We start from the raw sequence: 20,807 nt of genomic DNA, 5'->3' as shown, positions 1-20,807 counted from the left end.
AAAATAAAATTATGCAATCGAGTGGAGATCTGTGATTGGTGTCTGGATCTACCAATCAAGAGTGCTTTTCAAAAACTACTTACGTAATTGTTGTTTTCTGAACGCAATCATTTTATCACCATCTGTTCGGTAAATTTCCCGTTTCGATCCATCAAATTTGGCTAAGCTGATTGTGTAACCGTAAACATGGCTGCTTCCTTGATCAGGACGTGTACGGAATTCAGGTATTTATTTTTCTGTTTAAAGAGACGATGTCATGATGATTAAAATTGTATCTTCAAGTATTTGCTGCGAAATTTGTCTAATGTGTAAATCTTATGAGAAAATACAAGTTTCTTAAAAAATTAGAAACATAACCTATCCAATTATATATACTGTGAAATCGGCTTAATTTCTTAATTTTCCTTTTTTCTCAAAAGTAAAAAAATTCAAAATGTAATAATCTGTATAAATTACATGTTATAGAAAAAATTCTAAATTGATGGAAAATACATATTTTCTGTGATACTTTTATAATTTGCAGTTTACTAAGACAACAACTCTACGAAATTGTCAGAAGTGATAATATAAAGAAGCATATCTTGTCCACTTTGTTTCTCACATGCACACAATGCCGGCATTATCATATAACACCACAATACTTTAAGAAGAATTTACCAAGGCTGAAGGTAAATCTCCAATTTTTCCTATTTACATAACTATTCAATTTTAAAAATATTGTGTATATATTACATCAAAATGGAAATTGTCCATAGGAGATAAATAGTTTCAAATTAAAAACAAAAAAGAAATTGCCAGTTGTGGATGTATGGAACAGAATGACAGTATCAGAGCTGGCAACGTCTACAAAAAGGGACATAGATGATATTTTTCAAGCAATTTTTATGTCCGATCCAGTTAGACGTTACAATAAAGATACTGTCATAGAAGATCAGAATGTATTGTATAGTGCTGTACGAAAACTTGGGGCAAAATTTAGGGTGATTTCTAAACCAGATAACAAAGTGGAAAAAGATGTAAAGGATTACGATGCTGTTAAACGGTATTACATACTATAATTAGATTAGAACTAATTAATTATAGCATAAAAGTGTGGCCATATTGTATTGTTTATATCTTATTCATTAGGCCTCTATTGGATGAATCTGTACTAATAAAGCGTTATCCAGTAGTAACAATTATGGGTCATGTTGATCATGGCAAAACTACATTGTTAGATACATTACGTAATACATCTGTTGTAAAAACAGAATTTGGTGGTATCACTCAACATATTGGAGCCTTTAATGGTGAATATGATTTTGTTTAATTAATTATATATTAATAATTATGTACATAATAATTATCAATATATTACGTAATAAATTTTTACAATTTTTTTTTTGTAATTGACAGTAACATTGGAAACGGGAGAAAGAGTTACATTTTTGGATACTCCCGGACATGCTGCGTTTAATCTTATGCGAATGAGAGGTGCACAAATAACTGACATTGTAGTACTTGTGGTGGCAGCAGACGATGGTGTTATGGAACAGACTATAGAAAGTATACAAATGGCAAAGGCTGCAAATGTTCCGATTATTGTGGCTATTAACAAAATCGATAAACCCGAAGCCGACATTGTAAGTTATTATCTATTAATATAGAACGGAGAGCAGAACAATATAGTTTATTGTCTGAAAATGATAATGAAAATTATAATTTATAACATCTATTTCAGATGAGAACGCAAAATATGCTTGCGCAACAAGGAATTCAGGTAGAGGCATTAGGTGGGGACATTCAGTGCGTTAGTATTTCGGCGTTACATGGGACTAACATAAGTATTTTGACAGAGGCTATAGCGTTACAAGCCGAGCTCATAGAGTTAAAGGGCGATCCAACAGGACTAGTTGAAGCTGTCATAATCGAATCCTCTGTCGATCGTTATCGCGGCAAATTAGCGACAGTCTTAATTCAACGTGGCACTTTAAGAAAGGGCGCGTTTCTTGGTAAGGAATATTTCAATCCAAGAAAGGAAAGTGTAGAAGACAGAAAAAAATATAAAAGCACACATAAATTCTATTGGAAAAGGTTCGATGAAATATTCTTAAGTCTTAAGATAATATATTTTTTTCTATGCTTTTTTAAAAATTTTTAATATATTTTAAAATAGATTTAGAATTGATGATATATGAAATACATTCTGCAGCCTTGAATATATAATATAATTCGAATTTTTACATATTTAATTTACCTTTTTGTTCGATAATAGTGAGTGGTTTGGCGTGGGCTAAAGTGAGAGCCATGTTTGATCATTCTGGACATCCAGTTACGGAAGCTAAATTATCTGAAGCAGTGCAGATTATTGGATGGAAAGATTTACCCTCTGCTGGAGAGGAGGTACTAGAAGTCGAAAATGAGAAGAGAGTACATATGGTTATGCGATATAGAGAAGCGCAAAAAGCTACGCAGTTGGCACAAGAACATAAAACTGCAGCAGATAAGAAGCATGAAGAACACCTGAAAGTAAGTTTCTTTTGTATAACACAATATGTTATTACAATGTGACAGTTATTTATCTGACGATTGCAGGAATATGTAAAACTTCGAGAAAAGAGAAAAGCGCTCGGAAGATATATAAAATTATCAAATCCTATTAAAGAAGAAAAACCCGATAATGAAATACCTACAGTCAATATTATCGTAAAAGGTGACGTGGCCGGCTCTGTAGAAGCTATATTGGATGTTTTTAATACATATGGAAGCGATGACAAGTGTCGATTGAGCATTGTCCATTATGGTGTCGGACCTATCACAGAAACAGATTTACAAATAGCAGACGCGTTTGATGGTAAGAATATATCTTATATGAAAAATCAGTTGATATTATCTTTTCTGTAAATCTCAATATTGCATAAAATCTTTATAGCCATTATATATCCTTTTAATGTGCCTATAATGAAAAACTTGAAAGAAGCTGATAAAAAAAATATATCGATCCGTCCGTACAATGTGATATATAAACTTATTGACGATGTTAAGAAGGAAATAAATACTAAACTACCGCCGCTCGACACTGAAGAAGTGATAGGTAGAAGCATTAATAATTAGACCGGCTAAATTCATTATCATAAATTTTTTTTTGATTGTTCAATCTCTCTGTAGGCGAAGCAAATGTACTGCAAGAGTTTGAGATCACAGAGAAGAAAAAAAAAGTAAAGGTTGCGGGCTGTCGATGTGTCAAAGGCATTCTAAAAAGAGATGCAATGTATCGGTTAATACGCGAACAAGAAACTCTCTATACCGGTAAGAGAAAATATTTGATTAAAAATAATAAGAGAGAGCGAAGAAAAAGGAAGAAATGAAATGATACTTATCTTTTAGGGAAATTGGTGTCGATGAGACATATGAAAACTGAAACAGAAACTATCAAAACTAATGTAGAATGTGGTTTGAGATTAGAAGATCCCACATTGTCTTTCAAACCGGGGGACATTCTAGTTTGTTATCGGATAGGCCAGAAACCGCAAGAAACCGATTGGGATCCTGGATTTTAAACAGTCCTAAAAATCGTAAGATTAAATCAGATAAAACGTGTTTATAAATTGATGCAGTTATCATCCCACAATATGCTTATCCATTATGAATTATGAGAATGATAGAGGTATTCTTGAATTAAGTACAATTTTTTTTTTATTATTGCCTGAGAGAATCGCAATCTTTTCTTTCACATTCTTTTTACATCTTTTACACATACAGTCTATCGTAATTTCGCTTTGGGGGAGATATCAAATTCTTGAATGCATATTGTGAAATTAAGACGGATAAACTATTATGTTCAAATTTGTCACAAAAAGTATTATTCTAAAAGTATCAATCTTGCTCTGTGTTAAGTGGAATGAACATCATGCGCGCGCTTTAAAGATTTTCTTTTACAATATGCAACAAGACAGCGATTTGCACATAGTCGGTCAGATTTTAAAAGATAATCTTAATTTCACTTTCCGTAAAATTAAATATCTTCAGAATCGCCACGAAGTTCTATCTTTGCTCTAACCTAACGAACTTTGTAAAAATTTAATTTTCGATTTTAGGTTGACAATATAGATCACCTTAACAGGATATTCTGGAAATCACGTGGAGTATATTAAGACGCATAAGTTTCGCGAAATCGTCGTTGAAGATGTTGATACGCCGAGAGGACGCTACGTTTCTTCTTTTGGAGACGGCAAGGGATCGTTTCCTGGTTGGCTGTGGCGATTTTTGTCTCTAACGGTTCGATAGAAACATCGTGGTCTGGGTGTACAAAGAAGGCGATGGAATGGCGACCACGACCGCAATGTTCCGGCATAACGACACGATGTCTAAGCGCTGGAAGTTGCTCATTAGTCCAATGCGCCAGTAGTTCGCCGGTGTTCACTAATATGGCGCCTGGGAGATGGCCCACTCTAGCCCATCGTTCTCCATGTGGAGTTTGTATTTCAAGGCCACCTTCGCAATCCTTGAAAAATATTTTATTATTGTCATGAATAAATTATTGGACGTAATTAATAATATTAATTACTAGCAATCTATATACATATACATGTGTATGCTGTACATAATATAACATTATTATTTTAATATTGACTTGACCTTTGATATTCCTATGTCGTGGTCTTTATAACATATACTGCGTATGAATCACGCGTGCAAATCTTTACTTTAATGTTTAATAATTATTCATTATCTTTTAATACACATGCGCCTGATATGACTTTTCTTCTTTTAAATATTTTCATATTTTAGCGATGTAGAGCCGCTTATCACAAAATGATTATGCGTGGTATTGTGCGAACGAACGTGTCGAGATATCTCGTCAGTTTTGATGAAATTGTAAAGATACGTAGAATTTATGACACTTTTTAAACGTAAAGAGTGGCGTGAAGAGTGTGTAAAGCATATGTATTTTCTAGAATATAATTTACGATTGTGTAATCGTTTCTTTAACAGAAACGACTATATTAGGTATCGAGCTTCAAGTATGTATAATGTAATGCTGCAATCTGCATACTTGTGCCAACAAAGTGAAAGTGCCATAGTCGCAATGAGCGCCGCATCGGGTCAGTCCTTGTACCGGTGCACCGAGTGGTGGATAGTAAAGGAGACGTAGGGTGGACTCGTTGCCAGGGCCGAGCATATGCGCGTGCTTGGATAGGAGGAAGTCGGGAGACTGTTCCAAGCCCACAGACAGAGCCTGTAACATGAACGGGATTTTTCAATTTCATTTTATTGGTTTCTCTGTACAGATTAGATTTTATTATCGACGAGTCATGAGATCGTTGAGAATTACTATGTATTTCTGTTCAAAGGTCAAGAGCACGGAATGATTCTTTGCCGAGTGCGAAAAAATGGATAAAATGATAACGATAAAGTAGACAAGTATTTCTAGAGAAAGATAAAATAATAGATTGAGTTTAAGAATATTAAATTCATAACGAAAAGAGATATTCACGGGAAAAAGATTTAAATATGTCCGAGAATATATTAAATACATAACGAAATATAATAAGTCAAGAATTATTACAGTGAGAAGCATGGAGGCCAATTGCTTGAAATCGCGTGCCAATTCCTCCACCGCAGATCTAAATCCTGGAACCTCATCCTCTGGTAGAGTGCCTTCATATCCGGTTACATTGAATGCGTGGCGAAATTCCACCTCATCTGAAAATCTTAATCACGTAAGACAATTAATTAGATTAAATTACAAAAACGAATGTATGTGTATGAAACTTATACTTGTATGAAATAATATGTATAGATAACAAAAAAAAATCTTAAGAAACATATGTAATATTAAAAGAATATTTAAAATACAAATATTCATATTTATATGTGATGTCTCTAGCTTGCATTTTGAAATAACATTACGTATATATTATAATTCTATTTTCTATTATTCTTACATTAGATAATTTATATTTTAGCAGCATGCAATTACTACATAAATTATTCCAATTTTTAGGATTAAATTTTTATGGATTAAATTCAAAATGAGAGACACTGCTTCTTCTACTATCGCTTTTACATTGTAGTTGGTTAATAGAACGTTCATCAAATTGAATTACGAAAATAATTTGAAAATACAATCTCCCAACTTACTTCTCCATGCCTGGTTTAATATAGCCGTGATTATTCGGCGAAACGCGCTCGTATTTTGCTCGCGTTTCGTCTGGTAGCTCACAAAATGTATCTAGAGCTCTGTAAGCTGCCTTCATCTGTAAATATGGAACATGCAATTTTAATGAAGCCTAAGCGAAGCGAGTAACAATATATGAAGTTTTTTCATCTATTGAAAACGCAACGCAAAAATGGATATTTACATAATGATAAGAAAATTGACCTTCAATAAAAATTATGATTCCCAGAGAGAACGGAAATTCGCGTATCTCATATATCTCGACCACAATCGCACTTTTCATATTTCGAATACGAACACGTAACACGTAAAAGTTGTAAATCTACATCCAGATAATTCCGCTCGATAATAAATAGTTTTTGCAAATGGCGAATCAAATATATATATTGCCTAATAAATTTCGCTCGCCGACCAATGAAGGATAATCCGCACAGAAGGGAAAAACATCGCGTTGAAGAAACAGCTTCGTGAAAAAAATATTGCACAAGTCTCAATTTGCCATATGTTTCTCCGTCGTCACAGTTGTACAAACATTTAGTATGAAATAATTGACAAGAAACAATATCCGTAAGCAATTATGTCTTTTAATTTTTTTTACGCGAATGATTTTATCTTTAATTTATATTCAACAATTTAAAGTGAAATTACTTGAATATAATCGAGTCGATATGCTCTACCAATAAAAATTTGATTGGATCTCTCTTTCTCTCTTTTAATTGCGTGTTCATAATTTTTTTTTCATACATTTAGATTGTATACACATTACAGATAAAGCATAAACATTATAAGACGATACATTCGCGGATATTCGCACAGCTTTTAATCTCTCGAATTACAAGATAATTTTGAGAAAGGAGTATCTGATATAAGAGGACAATGATTCACACGCTAATGTGTGGGTCAGATGTCACATGTGACGTCGCGACAGTTTTCTTAGTCATAAACATATCTTTACAAAAATGATCGAATACATACGATGTGTATTCTAGTATTAATGATGTTGTAATATTGCATGCTTCCGTTATGTAATGTTAGAAGAAAACCGTCGTGAAGGAAAAAAACCGAAATGATCGTTCTTCTAATTCTGCGAAATAATCGTATCGTTGCATGCACGAGCGACGCGCGTGTCATGTGTATGTGTGTGTACTGCTTATCCGCCAACTAGTTCAATGCTGGAAATGGAAATGCAGAACAAAGTATATCATTATCATGGCAGACACAGCTTTTATTCCAGCATTTTCCATCGCATATTATTGTATAATCTGCTTTTGGATGTTTTAACAATTTATCGTTTTTATTGCAAATTGTATTGATGATTTTCAATGAAAATTATAAAATATGTTCGACGAATCGTGACAATCTTTGGAAAATTTTTCGTAAATCTCAGAGCTCAAGAATATTACGGTATCGTCAGAAAAATATCGAATAGAATCATGTCAAAATTAAGCAAGATAAAAATCAAATTTTGTTATCAACTAAAAATTGTCTTTAATTTTTTTACACATCTAAAAAAAAGTGTTGAAAATCTTATCACGCTATTACAATATAATTTAGGCGCAATTGATTGATAAAAATTAAAATCCTAAATTAATCAACAATACAAAGCTAATATATATATATATATATATGTTAAATTTAACGATCTATCATTTACTTTGCGATAAGCGATTATTCACGTTTTAATGAACCTTACTTTTAGTTTATACCTATTAATATTCAGACTGAATTAAAATCTCATTAACATGTCACACATTGACGACTTTAATCTCCTCAAAAAAATTTCATTCGACTGTACGTATTTTCGTACATGCACGTTTTTCAATGCAGGAAATAATGTTATATCAACACGTAGCCCTGTTACTCATCGAGACGTACGTACGTTCCCGTTTATGTAAATCCATAAGTCACAAGTCGGATTATTGCGCGAAATTGCAACGTACTGTATTGTCGTATCGCTCACAAGTTTCCGATAACGAGCAAATGGCAAGGTCATCGCGCACAAAACATATATACAGTATTTATCGCGTGGGCCCTTGAAAAAAAAAACTCAACTATTCTCTGATTGCAACGTGCTCAAGATATCGAAGCGTATTCGATATCTCGATAAAAAGAAAGAGAGAAAACGATTATCAGCGTAAAATTTTACAGAAGAGTATCTTATTTAGAGAAACTTTATATATAGTGCCATTTAAAGAAGAAAATTATTAATTATTGATATTGAATAAAATTATTAATGGCTCTCTGCGACTATCTACCACATATTCTCTCTTACTAATAAATAAAAATCTCTTAATAAAAATAATATTGCATATAACCAATTATACCTTAATATGCCATGTTTATTATTTCTATCACACTTTAATTATTTTTACTTACTTTTGCAGATTCCAATTAAGATAAAAGACACAAATTAGAATTAAAATGTGCAATTACGTAATTTTTAGTATAACGAAAATTTCTTTGTCCTCTAAAAGGATCTTAACAAATATTTCGTATCCTCAAATGATAATTCTTTAATTTTTTTAGCCATTTTTTTATAATTAATTTTAACGTTGTAAAGACGTTATAAGTTTAATCGACTCACTTTCAATCGGTATGTCAAATTATTTGCCACGACATTAAGTTGCGACAGCGCGTGATATCGATCACATTTGTACGAGTGATGAAAATCGGCAAGACCAGGCAATACCCGACGCCTAATCAATCAAAGGAAGCCTCGCGACTTAATCATTTTTGCGCGCAAGGGAACTTCTCCCTCGTTCTCGTTGTACCTTGCACTCTGGAATGCCGTGGTTGACAAGCAAGGCCAGTCCTTTCTCGGACAGCGCCCCTAGCAGTTTCGAGGCCACCTGCTTTACGACTCCCTTCTGGGGGCATCTTTCCGTGCCTGTAATCGTAAGAAAACGCCTACAGTAAATATAGTACGGAGAGAAAAAGAGGAAAAAAATACAGACTACGCGGAAAGAAGCTGGTTTTGTATATTTGCTGTTTATTAAAAAAAAGAAAAAAAAATTTATATTATATTAAATTTTCGAAAATTCTTAGATGCAACAGAATGTTTTGAGAACGAATCTCAATGTCATCTATTATCCTGATATTTTTAAAAAATAAGAAATGGTTGACGACAGGATGATGTCAATTTTTGTTTACTGTAAATGCAAGATCATCAAGCTTGATAAATTTATCAGTTTAACATATCGTTGTATGTAAATGCTGAGGAGGCTCATGTTTCGCTGAAGATTACAACTAAATGCGCTGATTGTATATTTGCGGATTAAAGAAGCATTGAGATTTAGTATTAAATTTCTCAGTTTTCCTCTCTCCCTCTCTCTCTCATAGAACGATACGCGGCATCGATGTCGGTTACACTGATGATCGATTATGCCTTTCGTTCAATGAGCGTTCATTGACGTTGAGAGACTGAGATATCGTGATAATGAAATAAAAAAACAAAACCGGCAGATAGGCTCATCTTTCTGTCATATTTATAAATGATATTCGCACACTATATACGCATACATATACGGAATTATAACTTGGAGATATAACTCATGATTATAATTATACTATGTGTGTATTTTTTCTTATTTTATATTTTTGAAAATAATAAAATAAAATAGAAGATGTGATTAATCGCGCCACCATAATTACCATTGTGTATCCAAATAGAAGATATTGATTATTTTTTGTGTATGTATTCACGAGAAACACGTTTTAATTTGCCGAACGTTAATCAAAAGTCGATAAAAATGCGCGGAAAGTAATGTCAAATTATTGCGTCGTGATGTTACATCGTCGTTTTAGGTAAGCAAAAATCAGAAATGGTTAACGGCACAAGCCTTGGAATCATAACGCGAGGTCATGATTCTCGAGAAAGCCATCGTCCCCCAGCCTCTCGTGTCGTAACGAGATCCGTCCATGAGCGATGAGAAGAGAAACAAACTGCAGATTTATACTCTGCACGCACTTTTATCGCGCTGACGATTATTACGAACCGTTTGCCCTCGGTTAGTATTCACTTGGATTAACTTTTGTTCCCGGTTATGCACTTGGCACAATCATCTTTAAGTTCCTGCGGGCTTAGATCGCAGTGAGTTCAATATACTCGTTTATAATTCTTCGCATGTCTTTTTTAATTGATTGATCGTAATTAATGAAGATCGCGCGCAAAGGAAGATTTGATTTTTGTCTAATTTAAATAAATGTTGAGGGTAGGATTTCCAAATAAGTGCAAAAAATTTTAGGAGAAAATTCTTTGTCGAAAATTAAGGGAGGTCTCTCATATAAATATATTTCATATAAATACTCCTATATTCCTCCCTGAAGAGTTACAAACCCCTCCAAAAAGAGAGATAAAAATTAAATTTTCTTTTCAATTTCTTTTTTTCAATTAAAAAAAATTAAATTTGATAGACATTTTTCACACTGATAGAAAAGATACTTATTAACCCCTTCCCGTGCCATTTAGCTCGACGAAACTTGGGCCCAAGTGTTAGGCGTTAACGCTTCTTAAGCTGATGGTCGAGAAAGGTCACAATACGAGCCGAAGTGTAAATACCTCAGATATAGACACTTTTCCACGATACTGCTGTTGTGGAAATAAAATCTAATACCTTTTCCCTTTTGCAGACATTATAAACATATATTATTTAATAATAATCGATAACAGTTACAAAATTATATTGCATGAATTAACAACAGTTCAATAGAAATCCTTGCATCTTCAACTGTGGGTTTGTTCAAAGGAATGTAATAATACCACGCCTAAAAATAAATAGCATATTGTAAACAAAAAATTTAATTATTATAAATGTTCACCTTGAATCAATATCTAATAAGAAAATACTAACAACTCTAAAAATCCTCCATGGTATGATACTTCCTGAAACACTCTGGTAGATGTAAAGCTACTTTACATTTCTCACACTCCCATTTCGTTTCGCTTCGTATTCCATGCTTAGAACAAACTTTGCACGTCTTTGTTGGGTCCTACAATCTATTCACGAGCTTGGCTCGTGATGTTTACGTTTGGGCCGACTATCTACTTACGAGTCTGGCTCGTGATGTTTACGTTTGGGCCGACTATCTATTCACGAGCCTGGCTCGTCATATTCATTTTTGGGCCAAAATTTTCATCACGAGCCAGACTCGTTAAAGCACGGGAAGGGGTTAATATTACGTTTTAATTTATCCGTATTAGATGATCACATTTCGGTCCGTTAAAAAGTTCTAATAGAAAATTGAATTGGGATTGTTAGTTTCATCCCCTTATACGGGAAAATTAAAAAAAAATATTAATAAGTATCCTTTCACTGGAAAATGTCTACCAAATTTCATTTTTCTAACTTGTTCAAAATTAAAAAAAAAAAATTTAATGTTTACCTCCCCCTTTGAAGGAGTATAACTCCTCAGGGAGGAATATAGAAGTATATGTTTATATAAAAGCCCATTTAATTTTCGACAAATAATTTCAAATAAAATTTTTTGCACTTATTTAGAAACATCCTATATATTGATATTTTTCACAGTAAGAAAATGTCATCTTTAACTCTGCAACACACACGCATATATTGTTTTAATTTTTTCTTTTCTCTGAAATAATATTTTTTTTATTTTTTTTTTTATAATAATTATATTCTTTTAAATTACAAATAATATTTTAATTATAAATAATTGAATATGAAAACTGTGTTTTATTGTGGATGCGATTTTCTTACTTTGCAATTATCACCAACAAAAATATTGATTGTAATACGATATTTTAATAAATTTTCCGACGTATTTCATGCAGTTGACGTCAGCAGGACGTAGCACTCTGTCTACTTTGTTTGCTATTTTGGCGGCATTGCGACGTCACGATGACGACAGAAAGTCGGCAAAAGACTTTCGTTTCCTCGAGATATATACATCGGTTACGGGCATCACGCCAAAATAGCTTTGTAAAAAAGATGAAAGAGCCGACAAAGCAGAAAAATCGTATTAATATCATGAAACAACAAAAGAATATCCATTTTCAATAACGGATCTGGAATGTGTCTAATCTCTTGAGGAAATCCCAACGACCACTTGATATTTAAATTTATACCTAATCTATTCGTTTCTCTGTTGTGTTTACAAAAAAAGTTTTGATACGAAATGAAATCTATATTGCCACGTGACGAAAATATATACAATCGTATCGCAACAATGAAAGATTAGCTTATCGAATCATCCGTGATCCATATTGGGGATAAGACTCAAAGAATTAATTTAATACTTTATTTATGAAAGCATGCTTTTCTGTCTCTCTCTCTCTCTCTTGTTTTGACATTTCTGTGAGATCAGTTTCTCTTCGTTTTTAAATATTAATCTTTCATTAATCAAATATTACTTGGATTCCTTTTCTATTTGAACAGATAATAATTTCGAAAAAGTCAATATTATCCGATATTTTTTGTAAGAAAAAAAATAAATCACAATTATTATCGATTACTTCGATTGTTTCGATATAAAATTATGTAATTGTGGGTAATATTTAATATTTTACAGTATCCAAAATGGAATTGTGGAAGAAATTTGACGAACTACAAATTGATTTGAGTTTAAAATATGCATGCTGATACGGCTAAAAATATAGTCGAAAGCATGATCTCACGAGGGGAGGAAAATGTACCAGGGGTTAATAACATGAGAGTAGAGGAGAAGGATGGAGGATATATAAAGTTAACATTTAACATAAAACAAATTTTTTTTTTAAGTACAGACAAAGTTTGCTCGTGTGTCTTGCTACACACATAGCAAATAAATAATCGATATACAGTTAAAGACGTCGTGAAGACGTTCGTTTCTAGGAGTACGTATACAATCGAATAAGAGAAAATATTTCTTAGAGTTTCTCCTGGTAGCGACAGACTGTCCTCCCTGATACTTTCGCCCAACGCGTAACGATCGAATATACACCGTTACCGGACATCGACTCTAAAGGTGCGCGATATATATAGTCTATTAGCACAAGTGCGACACATTCATACGCGAATATATCTTGATAGACGGAGTATTAGTCGTATTCGGTTCATATAACGCCACTGCTACTAGATTACTTAATTTTCACGTATTTCACGATGTAAATTAACTGTCTATTTAATATAATGATAACATCACCTTCCAAAATTCCCTTAATATCACTTAAACGATCTATAATTTTCGATAAAATTCAGAACAGACTTTTATTTATGCGTATCGTTTAATATGCAGAAAAGAAATCTAAGATAGATGGAACAAAATATGCATATATAAAAGAAAATATACATGAAATGAAAAACAAATCGAAAATGTACGACGCATAAAATTATAAATACACTTATAAATAAATTAACAGGATCTCAATATATGTGTTAATGTTGTTTTTTATCTAATTGTTATATCAGATTTAATTTTTGATTTCACAAACTCGGAATGTAGTTTATGAGAAAAGAATGAAAAAATTCATGAAAAATGCGCATAAACACATTTTCTTGCGTAACTTTTGCGAATTTCGAAACACGCCGGCGGAAAGTCTGCGTTTTCCGCGTGACCGATGCGTGAAAAAGCCGCAATAAATTATCTCCATAGACGAGAGGAAAAACAGTTTCGATATAGCAAAGGCGATAAGGGAAGATCTCGACGCTCGCGAGAGAGAGAGAGAGAGATAATGTCCAATTCAACGTGCGATGCATTGCGTTTACGTTTTCGTATACGTGATTTTATTATATACCTTTGAACTTCAAATTGATGGTTTCTTTTAATTCGTTGCCGAATAAATCGTGCTTCGAAGTTTTTATTTTGTGTCTGCATTTTTTAAACGGATATGTAGCGATCGGGAGTTTTCTTTCTACTTATTACCGTGCAAGTTCCATAAAATTTTCGTCATTTAATGACGAAATTCATATTGCACGATTTGCTATGCGTGTGCAAAATTATTTGTGGGACGAGGCGAAATCACATATTTTTCAATATAGCATTATCAATTCAACGATACCAAGAACGAGTTTCCTACGTTATCGCATGCAATAGGATATTTCACAATTTTTTCCTCACCGATTTCATTTTGAGATTTAATTAATAAATTAAATATAATATAAATTCCGAATTGATACAAGAGTTCTTGTACAAGAGGAAAAAAATCGTGTACAAATTTTAGCACATTTATTTATACCTTTAAAAAATTTAGAATTTTTAAACTGGATCACGACGTTTGTCACACTTTGTCTCGTACATTTTTACATATCATTCATTTACATTTGCATCATTGATTCTCGATCATATAAAACACTCGCATTCTCACAGATATCTCGAATCCGTCTCATGTTTAATATATGCACATATGCATATTTGCCTGACATCCAGATATCAACAAACCAATCTTGCAATCTTACACGCGGGACTGGTAGCTACAATCACACGACTTCCAATGTACACGTTCCGCCTTCTCGTGGTCTCATATATCTACTTGAAACAATTGCCCTCGCGTCATCGTAAATTTCGCGAGCTTCGGCTCTTGCCTATCGCATCAAAATTTCGCAATCCAGCTGGCATGGTCATTAGCCTGACGCACACACGCATGTGACGATGTGTGCGAACTATCAACATACAAATAGAGACAAAGAACTAAAGAAAAAAGCAGTTATCTCCTCTTCCCATATACAAGATAATCTGTTATTAGATTCTCTAAAAGCATTACGCAAAATGAAATAAAATGAAATTAATTGGACAAAAGTATTGTATATATTATAAGGTATATGTATATATATATATATATATATATATATATATATATATATATATATATATTATAAAATATATATATCCTTATAATATATAATATATATTATAAGGATATATACTAACAAATTGTATGAAAATAGTATAAAAATGGAAATTAAAATAGAATAAAAAAAGATAAAAAATAGAAAAAAATAATATAAAAAATAAAATAAAGGAAAGAGTATATAGAGTCTTAATTATCTCCATAAATTATTAATACATCAAGATTGAGGATATGAATGGCGAAATTTCTGGACTTGAAGAAAGAGATTCAAAATAATATGTTCCGAAGAGCAAACGTGGGAAAATGGAGCGTGGCGCAAAAGATGTGCGTCAACGAGAGATCGCGGTCAGATATCGAGATGCATATCACGCATCGTCACGCTTTTCTCTTTCTCTCTCTCTCTCTCTCTCTCTCTCTCTCTCTCTCACGCAATCTCGCTAACTACGCGGACCATTATATTCCTCTAACTCATTCGGCGTGCACTCGAATCATTCACTAACATCGTCGCGGAGATATTTCATTGGCGTGCGCGCACGCCGCCTTGTTACATTTGCCTCTATTTAAGCCGCGTGCAAACTTTCGGGAGCACGCGCGCATTTAAGCTGACGCGGGTGCACACAAGCGGATGTTCCATTTTTTGCACGCGATAGCATTAGCGAGAGACTTTTATCGCGCGTGCAATAACTCGCAGATGATAGAGCATGTGCGATGATATATAAAAAGATCTATGGGTATCGCACTTTCGACATCGCTGAAGAAAGAAACTGTGCGTTTCGCGCAACGATATATAATTATACTGTGAAACAAATTAATAAGTCACATTGCACAAGCTGTGAGAAGAAAAAATGGAGATGTCTTATATCGCGGAAAAATTTGTACATATTATATGCAAACGAGGAGAATGTTTGATTCTTGTTTGATATATATTATGGTGTCTATTCAAGTCTTGCAAAAAAAATTTCTGGCAATTCCGCGATCTTTCAAGTATTTTTGTTCAAAATTACAGGTAAAGAGAATATTTTAAAGTTTTTTTTTTAATTCCCTAAAATAAGCTTATTTATTGTACGTCTCTATGCTTCTCACTTATACGACTGGAAAAACACAAACTAGATTTCAAGTGCTAGATTTACAAATGTATTAAAAAAAAACTGAGTAGCTTTCGTTAAGATAAAAATTTTTAATTTACATAACATTTTCGTTTTTTATCACTAAAAATTAAAATAAAAAATATGTACTGCATATTCAATATTTTGTTAAAATATTAAATATGTGTAAAAAGAAATAGATACATATTTATAATATATTTTCAACACCTTATTCACAACTTAGCTTATGGCAATGGAGTGCCGACTGCTCACAGTACAAGACCAAAATTATTAAAGAAAGAATTTTTTTTCCCTGAGTCTCAATAAAATTCCATATGAGAATTCCTTGATTTCCTACAAAAAAATTCTCCAAGAATTCAAAATCATTTTCCATATTTTTCTAGTAGACTCCCTGGACACTGCTGAAAAAAAATTATGTTTCTCGCGCAACCATGTATAATTATAAAATAAATTAATAATTGAATTACAAAAACTATCAGAAGAAAAAATGGATTTCTTATATATCGCGAAAAAATTTATACTCGGAACATATATGCGAAGGAAAATTTCTTGTTTGAGATTGTTGATGATATTTATCTATAGATTATAGAATGTACATAAGATTATAGGTGATCAGTATAGCGCATAACTATCGGTTGAGTAAAACATGTGATCTTTAAATGGCAAGCAGGCATTATGACAGATGATATGATTTGTTAGCTTTCTTATTATACCTATACTTTGATAATCGTATGGGAAAACACGCTAATCCTTATGTACATACATACGTCACGTTTGAAATTTGACGCATATTAGGCAAAAGTAGGCTATTACTTTTAGGTCAGATATATCCGGTTAGAACCTATTATCGTGGTCGACTTAGAATTCCGAGAGCTCATGTGAAGCAGTTTTTAAAAGTTTCCAATGCATCATGTGACTTCAATTTATATTATTGAAAACACATTCCTCCGAATCATTATTGATAAATAAGCGCATTTTATTTTGTGATAATAAAAATAATAGAAAATTATAGAAACATTGGGGGTATTTTTGAATGACCCATTATGCTGCCGTTTAGCATTCTCGCTTCGGAAATGGTGCTTAATGAGTGGCCCCGAGTCGACTCATCGTGTGTTTACTCAACTGTGTGTGTACTGCGACTTTATATGCTACTTTCGTATACAATCACCACGTCGTCCATTAACGGCAATTCGCAATGAGGAAAGAAAAAAGACGATTTTTCGCGCCCAAGGATTTTTGCTGTTTAATAGAAATATTTAACGTACAGGTGTCTCGATAAAAACGTGTGAAAACAAGAAAAGACTAACCAATTGCTGGGGAAATAACGTTACGTTACATTATAAACTCTTGCGTAATAATTACTCGAGCTAAACAAAACCAGGTTGTTATTTTAATGCTTTGGCATATTTTTGACGCGTGGATTGATATAATCAACGCTGTTTTCTCTAAACTTTGTAGATGAACTCTCAGATCAGTCCATAAGTCGATACATATTCATTATATCGATACGTTCGTGTGTCATAATTAATTTTTGTACAATATGATTAAAAAAGATACAGAGCGTGTTTCATTTATTTTAATCAAATTAGTTAAATATAACGTGGAAACAAGCTCTCATGGAGATAAAATTCGAGAGGGTTAAATTCGTGCGAGTTTGTCTGACTCCGAAAGGATGATGCACCACGTCGAGGACCTGATGTTCGAGTCGCATGGAATTTCGAGGATTCGAGAAAGAGAGAAAGACGACGGTTTTACGGCTGCTTGGCAACGAGGCCAGGCACCTAGCCAGACAAACCAGCCAACGGCAACCGGAGGCGCCTACCGCGGGTCCGATGATCCGTTGAGGTCAGAGCCCCTTTCACAAAGAAGGGCCCCTCCCTTGGCGCCCTCAAACGTTTATACAGGGTGTCCTATCGCTGCCGATATACAGGGTGTTCTGCAAAGATTGTGCCAACGCTCGTGAGTGGATAGAGCACAGTAAACTGAACAGAAAAGTCCTTTACCATTTTTTCATCTGAGCTTTCTTTTCGTTGTTATACGATGTTAAAGTTAGCCAATCAGCGCCTGTCTACAACGGAAAACAGAGGAGGGAGTTCGGGGATCGGAGTAACGAGACGGCTTTCTGCTGTATAGGCAGGAGCTGATTAGCTAACATTAACATCGTATAAAAACGAAAAGAAAGCTCAGATCAAAAAATGGTAAAGGACTTTTCTGTTCAGTTTATTGTGCTCTAACCGCTCACGAGCGTTGGCACAATTTTTGCAGGACACCCTGTATTGCTGTCGCCCCGAGACGCGAAATAATATCGGCGCATTTCAAAATTCAACCGAGTCAGCTGATGATATTGCAAATTAGTTTATCATAAAAACTAATAAAAACACTCAACTGATAAAAAATGCCAATGTTATTCGTCTATTAAGATTTATTTAGACGAGAGATTTTTTACAGCGTATCTCTTGTAAGATCTATCATTCGGATAATGTTTTGGAATTAAATATAAAAATAGTGATAAATTAAATTATCTTTAAGGAAAATATTGAAATCTGAAATTTAATTTTGAAATTAATATAAAAAAAGTATCGCGTATATATCAATGGTGCTAAAGTGCTTAAAGATGCTAGTAACACAAATAGGGATTTATTGGAATTTCTATTAAACGTGACAATAAATAAATGCCATTTATTTTATTACGCTTTATGCACTTGTATGTGAAAAGCATCGCTTACGAACGGATATTAATCACCGATGTTCTTGCTTTATTAAAAAAAAAATAGGAATTTATATTTAACAAAATTTATATTTATAAATGATAAAAAATAACAATATATATATATATATATATATATATATATATATATATATATATATACCGTCCAAGCTTACAAAATTTGTCGAAAATCTAAGATCTTATTATCACAGCACAATATATGATACGCGATGATATGCTAATTAAATCATTCTTTATATCTCACGACAGATAACTATGATAAATAAAATATAGTTGAATCACAAGGTTTAACGATAGAAATGTATTTCTTTTTTTTCAATGATAAGATAAAATAATTATATATACATATTTCTGATTTTCAAGCGCAAATTGAAAAATCATTAATAAATAACAATAAAAAAAGTAAGACGACTTTAGAGTACAAGGTCGGGATATTAATAGAAAACACTAGCAACTGTCACACAACACACACACTAACAGTGATTTCAATTTAGGTAATGGCCGTTACGGTATTAGTCTCTTATATCCAAGGTTTTTTGTCACAAATATTACAATCGGCTTAATTAAATATTATTGTACTGGTTATTAATAATAAGATATTTTTAGCCGAATTGATGTTCAAGGTTCTGATCATTCAAACATGTACTCGCCAAAAAACAATACGTCCGATTTCGAATTGTCAAATGTTCGAAATCGCTACTACGCGTTCCCTGCATTTGCCGCCAGCGTGAATTTCGAGGTGTACACTGTATGCTTCTAGTTTTGCCATACTACTTTAATTTCGTCATCGGGGAGACGACCTATGACCGACTTGCGACATTCAACATCGAGATGTTTCGCATGCCGAGGCCGAAGCCAGTTTTGCATTCGCCGCGATCGCGTTGCCATGTAACGTTCGGACAGGGAAAAACCGTTTATCGCTCGTAAACAAATCTCGAAACGCCATTCCCGGCAAACCGAACCCCCGTAAACGCCGGGCCAGTTTTACAATTGTAAATTTAAATCTTAAATAATCGTGAATTTCGCGAAGCGAACGTGTTGACGGTTGCGCGCACACGCCGGCGGCGTTTCTCGTCAAAACCGCGCGAACGATATAAAAAACATGCGAATTCCAAAAAAGCTTTTCATGCACTCACCCATATGAGCGAGATCGATGATCGGGATCTCGCACTTGCTAAGAAGAGTCTCGCAAGTGTGCGTAACCATAGGCGCGCTGGTGCAGCAGCTCATTCTGACAACTGTCGGAATCCTCTTCTCGGAAATCAATCGATCCCTTTCAAACAGCGGATGTCCCTTTCCTTCTCCCTCTGTCTCACGACGCTCTCGTATCAACTCACTCTCGACTTTCTCTCTCGCCTTTTTTTTTATCGCCGTTAGAGCGAGATCAACGGCAAAGGAACAAGCTGTTACTTCGCGCGCGATCGACTCGGCCACCCGGTATAGGGGCTCACTACAGGAGACTCACTGGAATATCCAAGAGATCATACTATCACTGCACACACGATCATTGGACGCGAGCGATGGATCAAAACGTGAGCGTACTATTCTCTATCACGTGTGAAAGTGAAAATCGCGAAAATATGGCTGTCCGATTAACGGTAGCCGTAAGATACGAGTTTATTGCACGATTGACGATGCGGTAAGTAGTATACGTGACTCCGGACTAGTGGGCACATGCTACGACGGCGAAATGGCGGTCGGAAGCGATCACTCGGCCCTAACTCGAAATACACCGCAAGTGAGAACCGAACTTTACCAATGCACGGCTGTTCGCGAACTGCCGAACGGTCGAACGATTATTCAAGCGCTGAGCGGCTGAGCTCAGGGTGCCGCGCGCCGTCGAACGGTCCCGAGCACTGTCGAACGCTCCCGAGCACTACCGAACGGCCGCGAACGCTACCGAACAGGCCCGAGCATTTCTCAGCTGTTCGGAAGCTTGCCCGAGACGCATGAGAAATCCGCGCGCGAAAAATCCACTTATATATATATATATATATATATATATATATATATATATATATGTGTGTA

At 34.1% G+C, this 20,807-nt stretch overlaps 2 protein-coding genes across 2 annotated transcripts; one reads left to right on the top strand and one right to left on the bottom strand.

Moving 5' to 3' along the window:
* The first annotated feature begins 61 nt into the window (after positions 1–61).
* LOC126858158 (translation initiation factor IF-2, mitochondrial) lies at positions 62–4,217 on the top strand. The gene is made up of 12 exons (XM_050608248.1): positions 62–224; positions 524–668; positions 756–1,042; positions 1,129–1,289; positions 1,396–1,622; positions 1,721–1,991; positions 2,255–2,508; positions 2,575–2,833; positions 2,912–3,073; positions 3,148–3,288; positions 3,367–3,554; positions 4,077–4,217. The coding sequence occupies exons 1-11, from the start codon at positions 187–189 to the stop codon at positions 3,537–3,539; spliced, it is 2,118 nt and encodes a 705-aa protein (XP_050464205.1). The 5' UTR covers positions 62–186; the 3' UTR covers positions 3,540–3,554; positions 4,077–4,217.
* Positions 3,653–20,577, bottom strand: LOC126858255 (uncharacterized). Its single transcript, XM_050608440.1, has 6 exons — positions 19,916–20,577; positions 8,932–9,047; positions 6,124–6,239; positions 5,549–5,693; positions 5,036–5,218; positions 3,653–4,483 (listed from the first exon to the last, which is right to left on the bottom strand). The coding sequence occupies exons 1-6, from the start codon at positions 20,007–20,009 to the stop codon at positions 4,130–4,132; spliced, it is 1,008 nt and encodes a 335-aa protein (XP_050464397.1). The 5' UTR covers positions 20,010–20,577; the 3' UTR covers positions 3,653–4,129.
* Between the last annotated feature and the right edge of the window lie 230 nt (positions 20,578–20,807).

This window comes from Cataglyphis hispanica, chromosome 2 (genome assembly GCF_021464435.1).
Source record: "Cataglyphis hispanica isolate Lineage 1 chromosome 2, ULB_Chis1_1.0, whole genome shotgun sequence".
In the NCBI taxonomy this organism is placed as follows: Eukaryota; Metazoa; Arthropoda; class Insecta; order Hymenoptera; family Formicidae; genus Cataglyphis; species Cataglyphis hispanica.
Note: the sequence above shows the minus strand (reverse complement) of the source record. Positions and strands in the feature narration are given on the sequence as shown.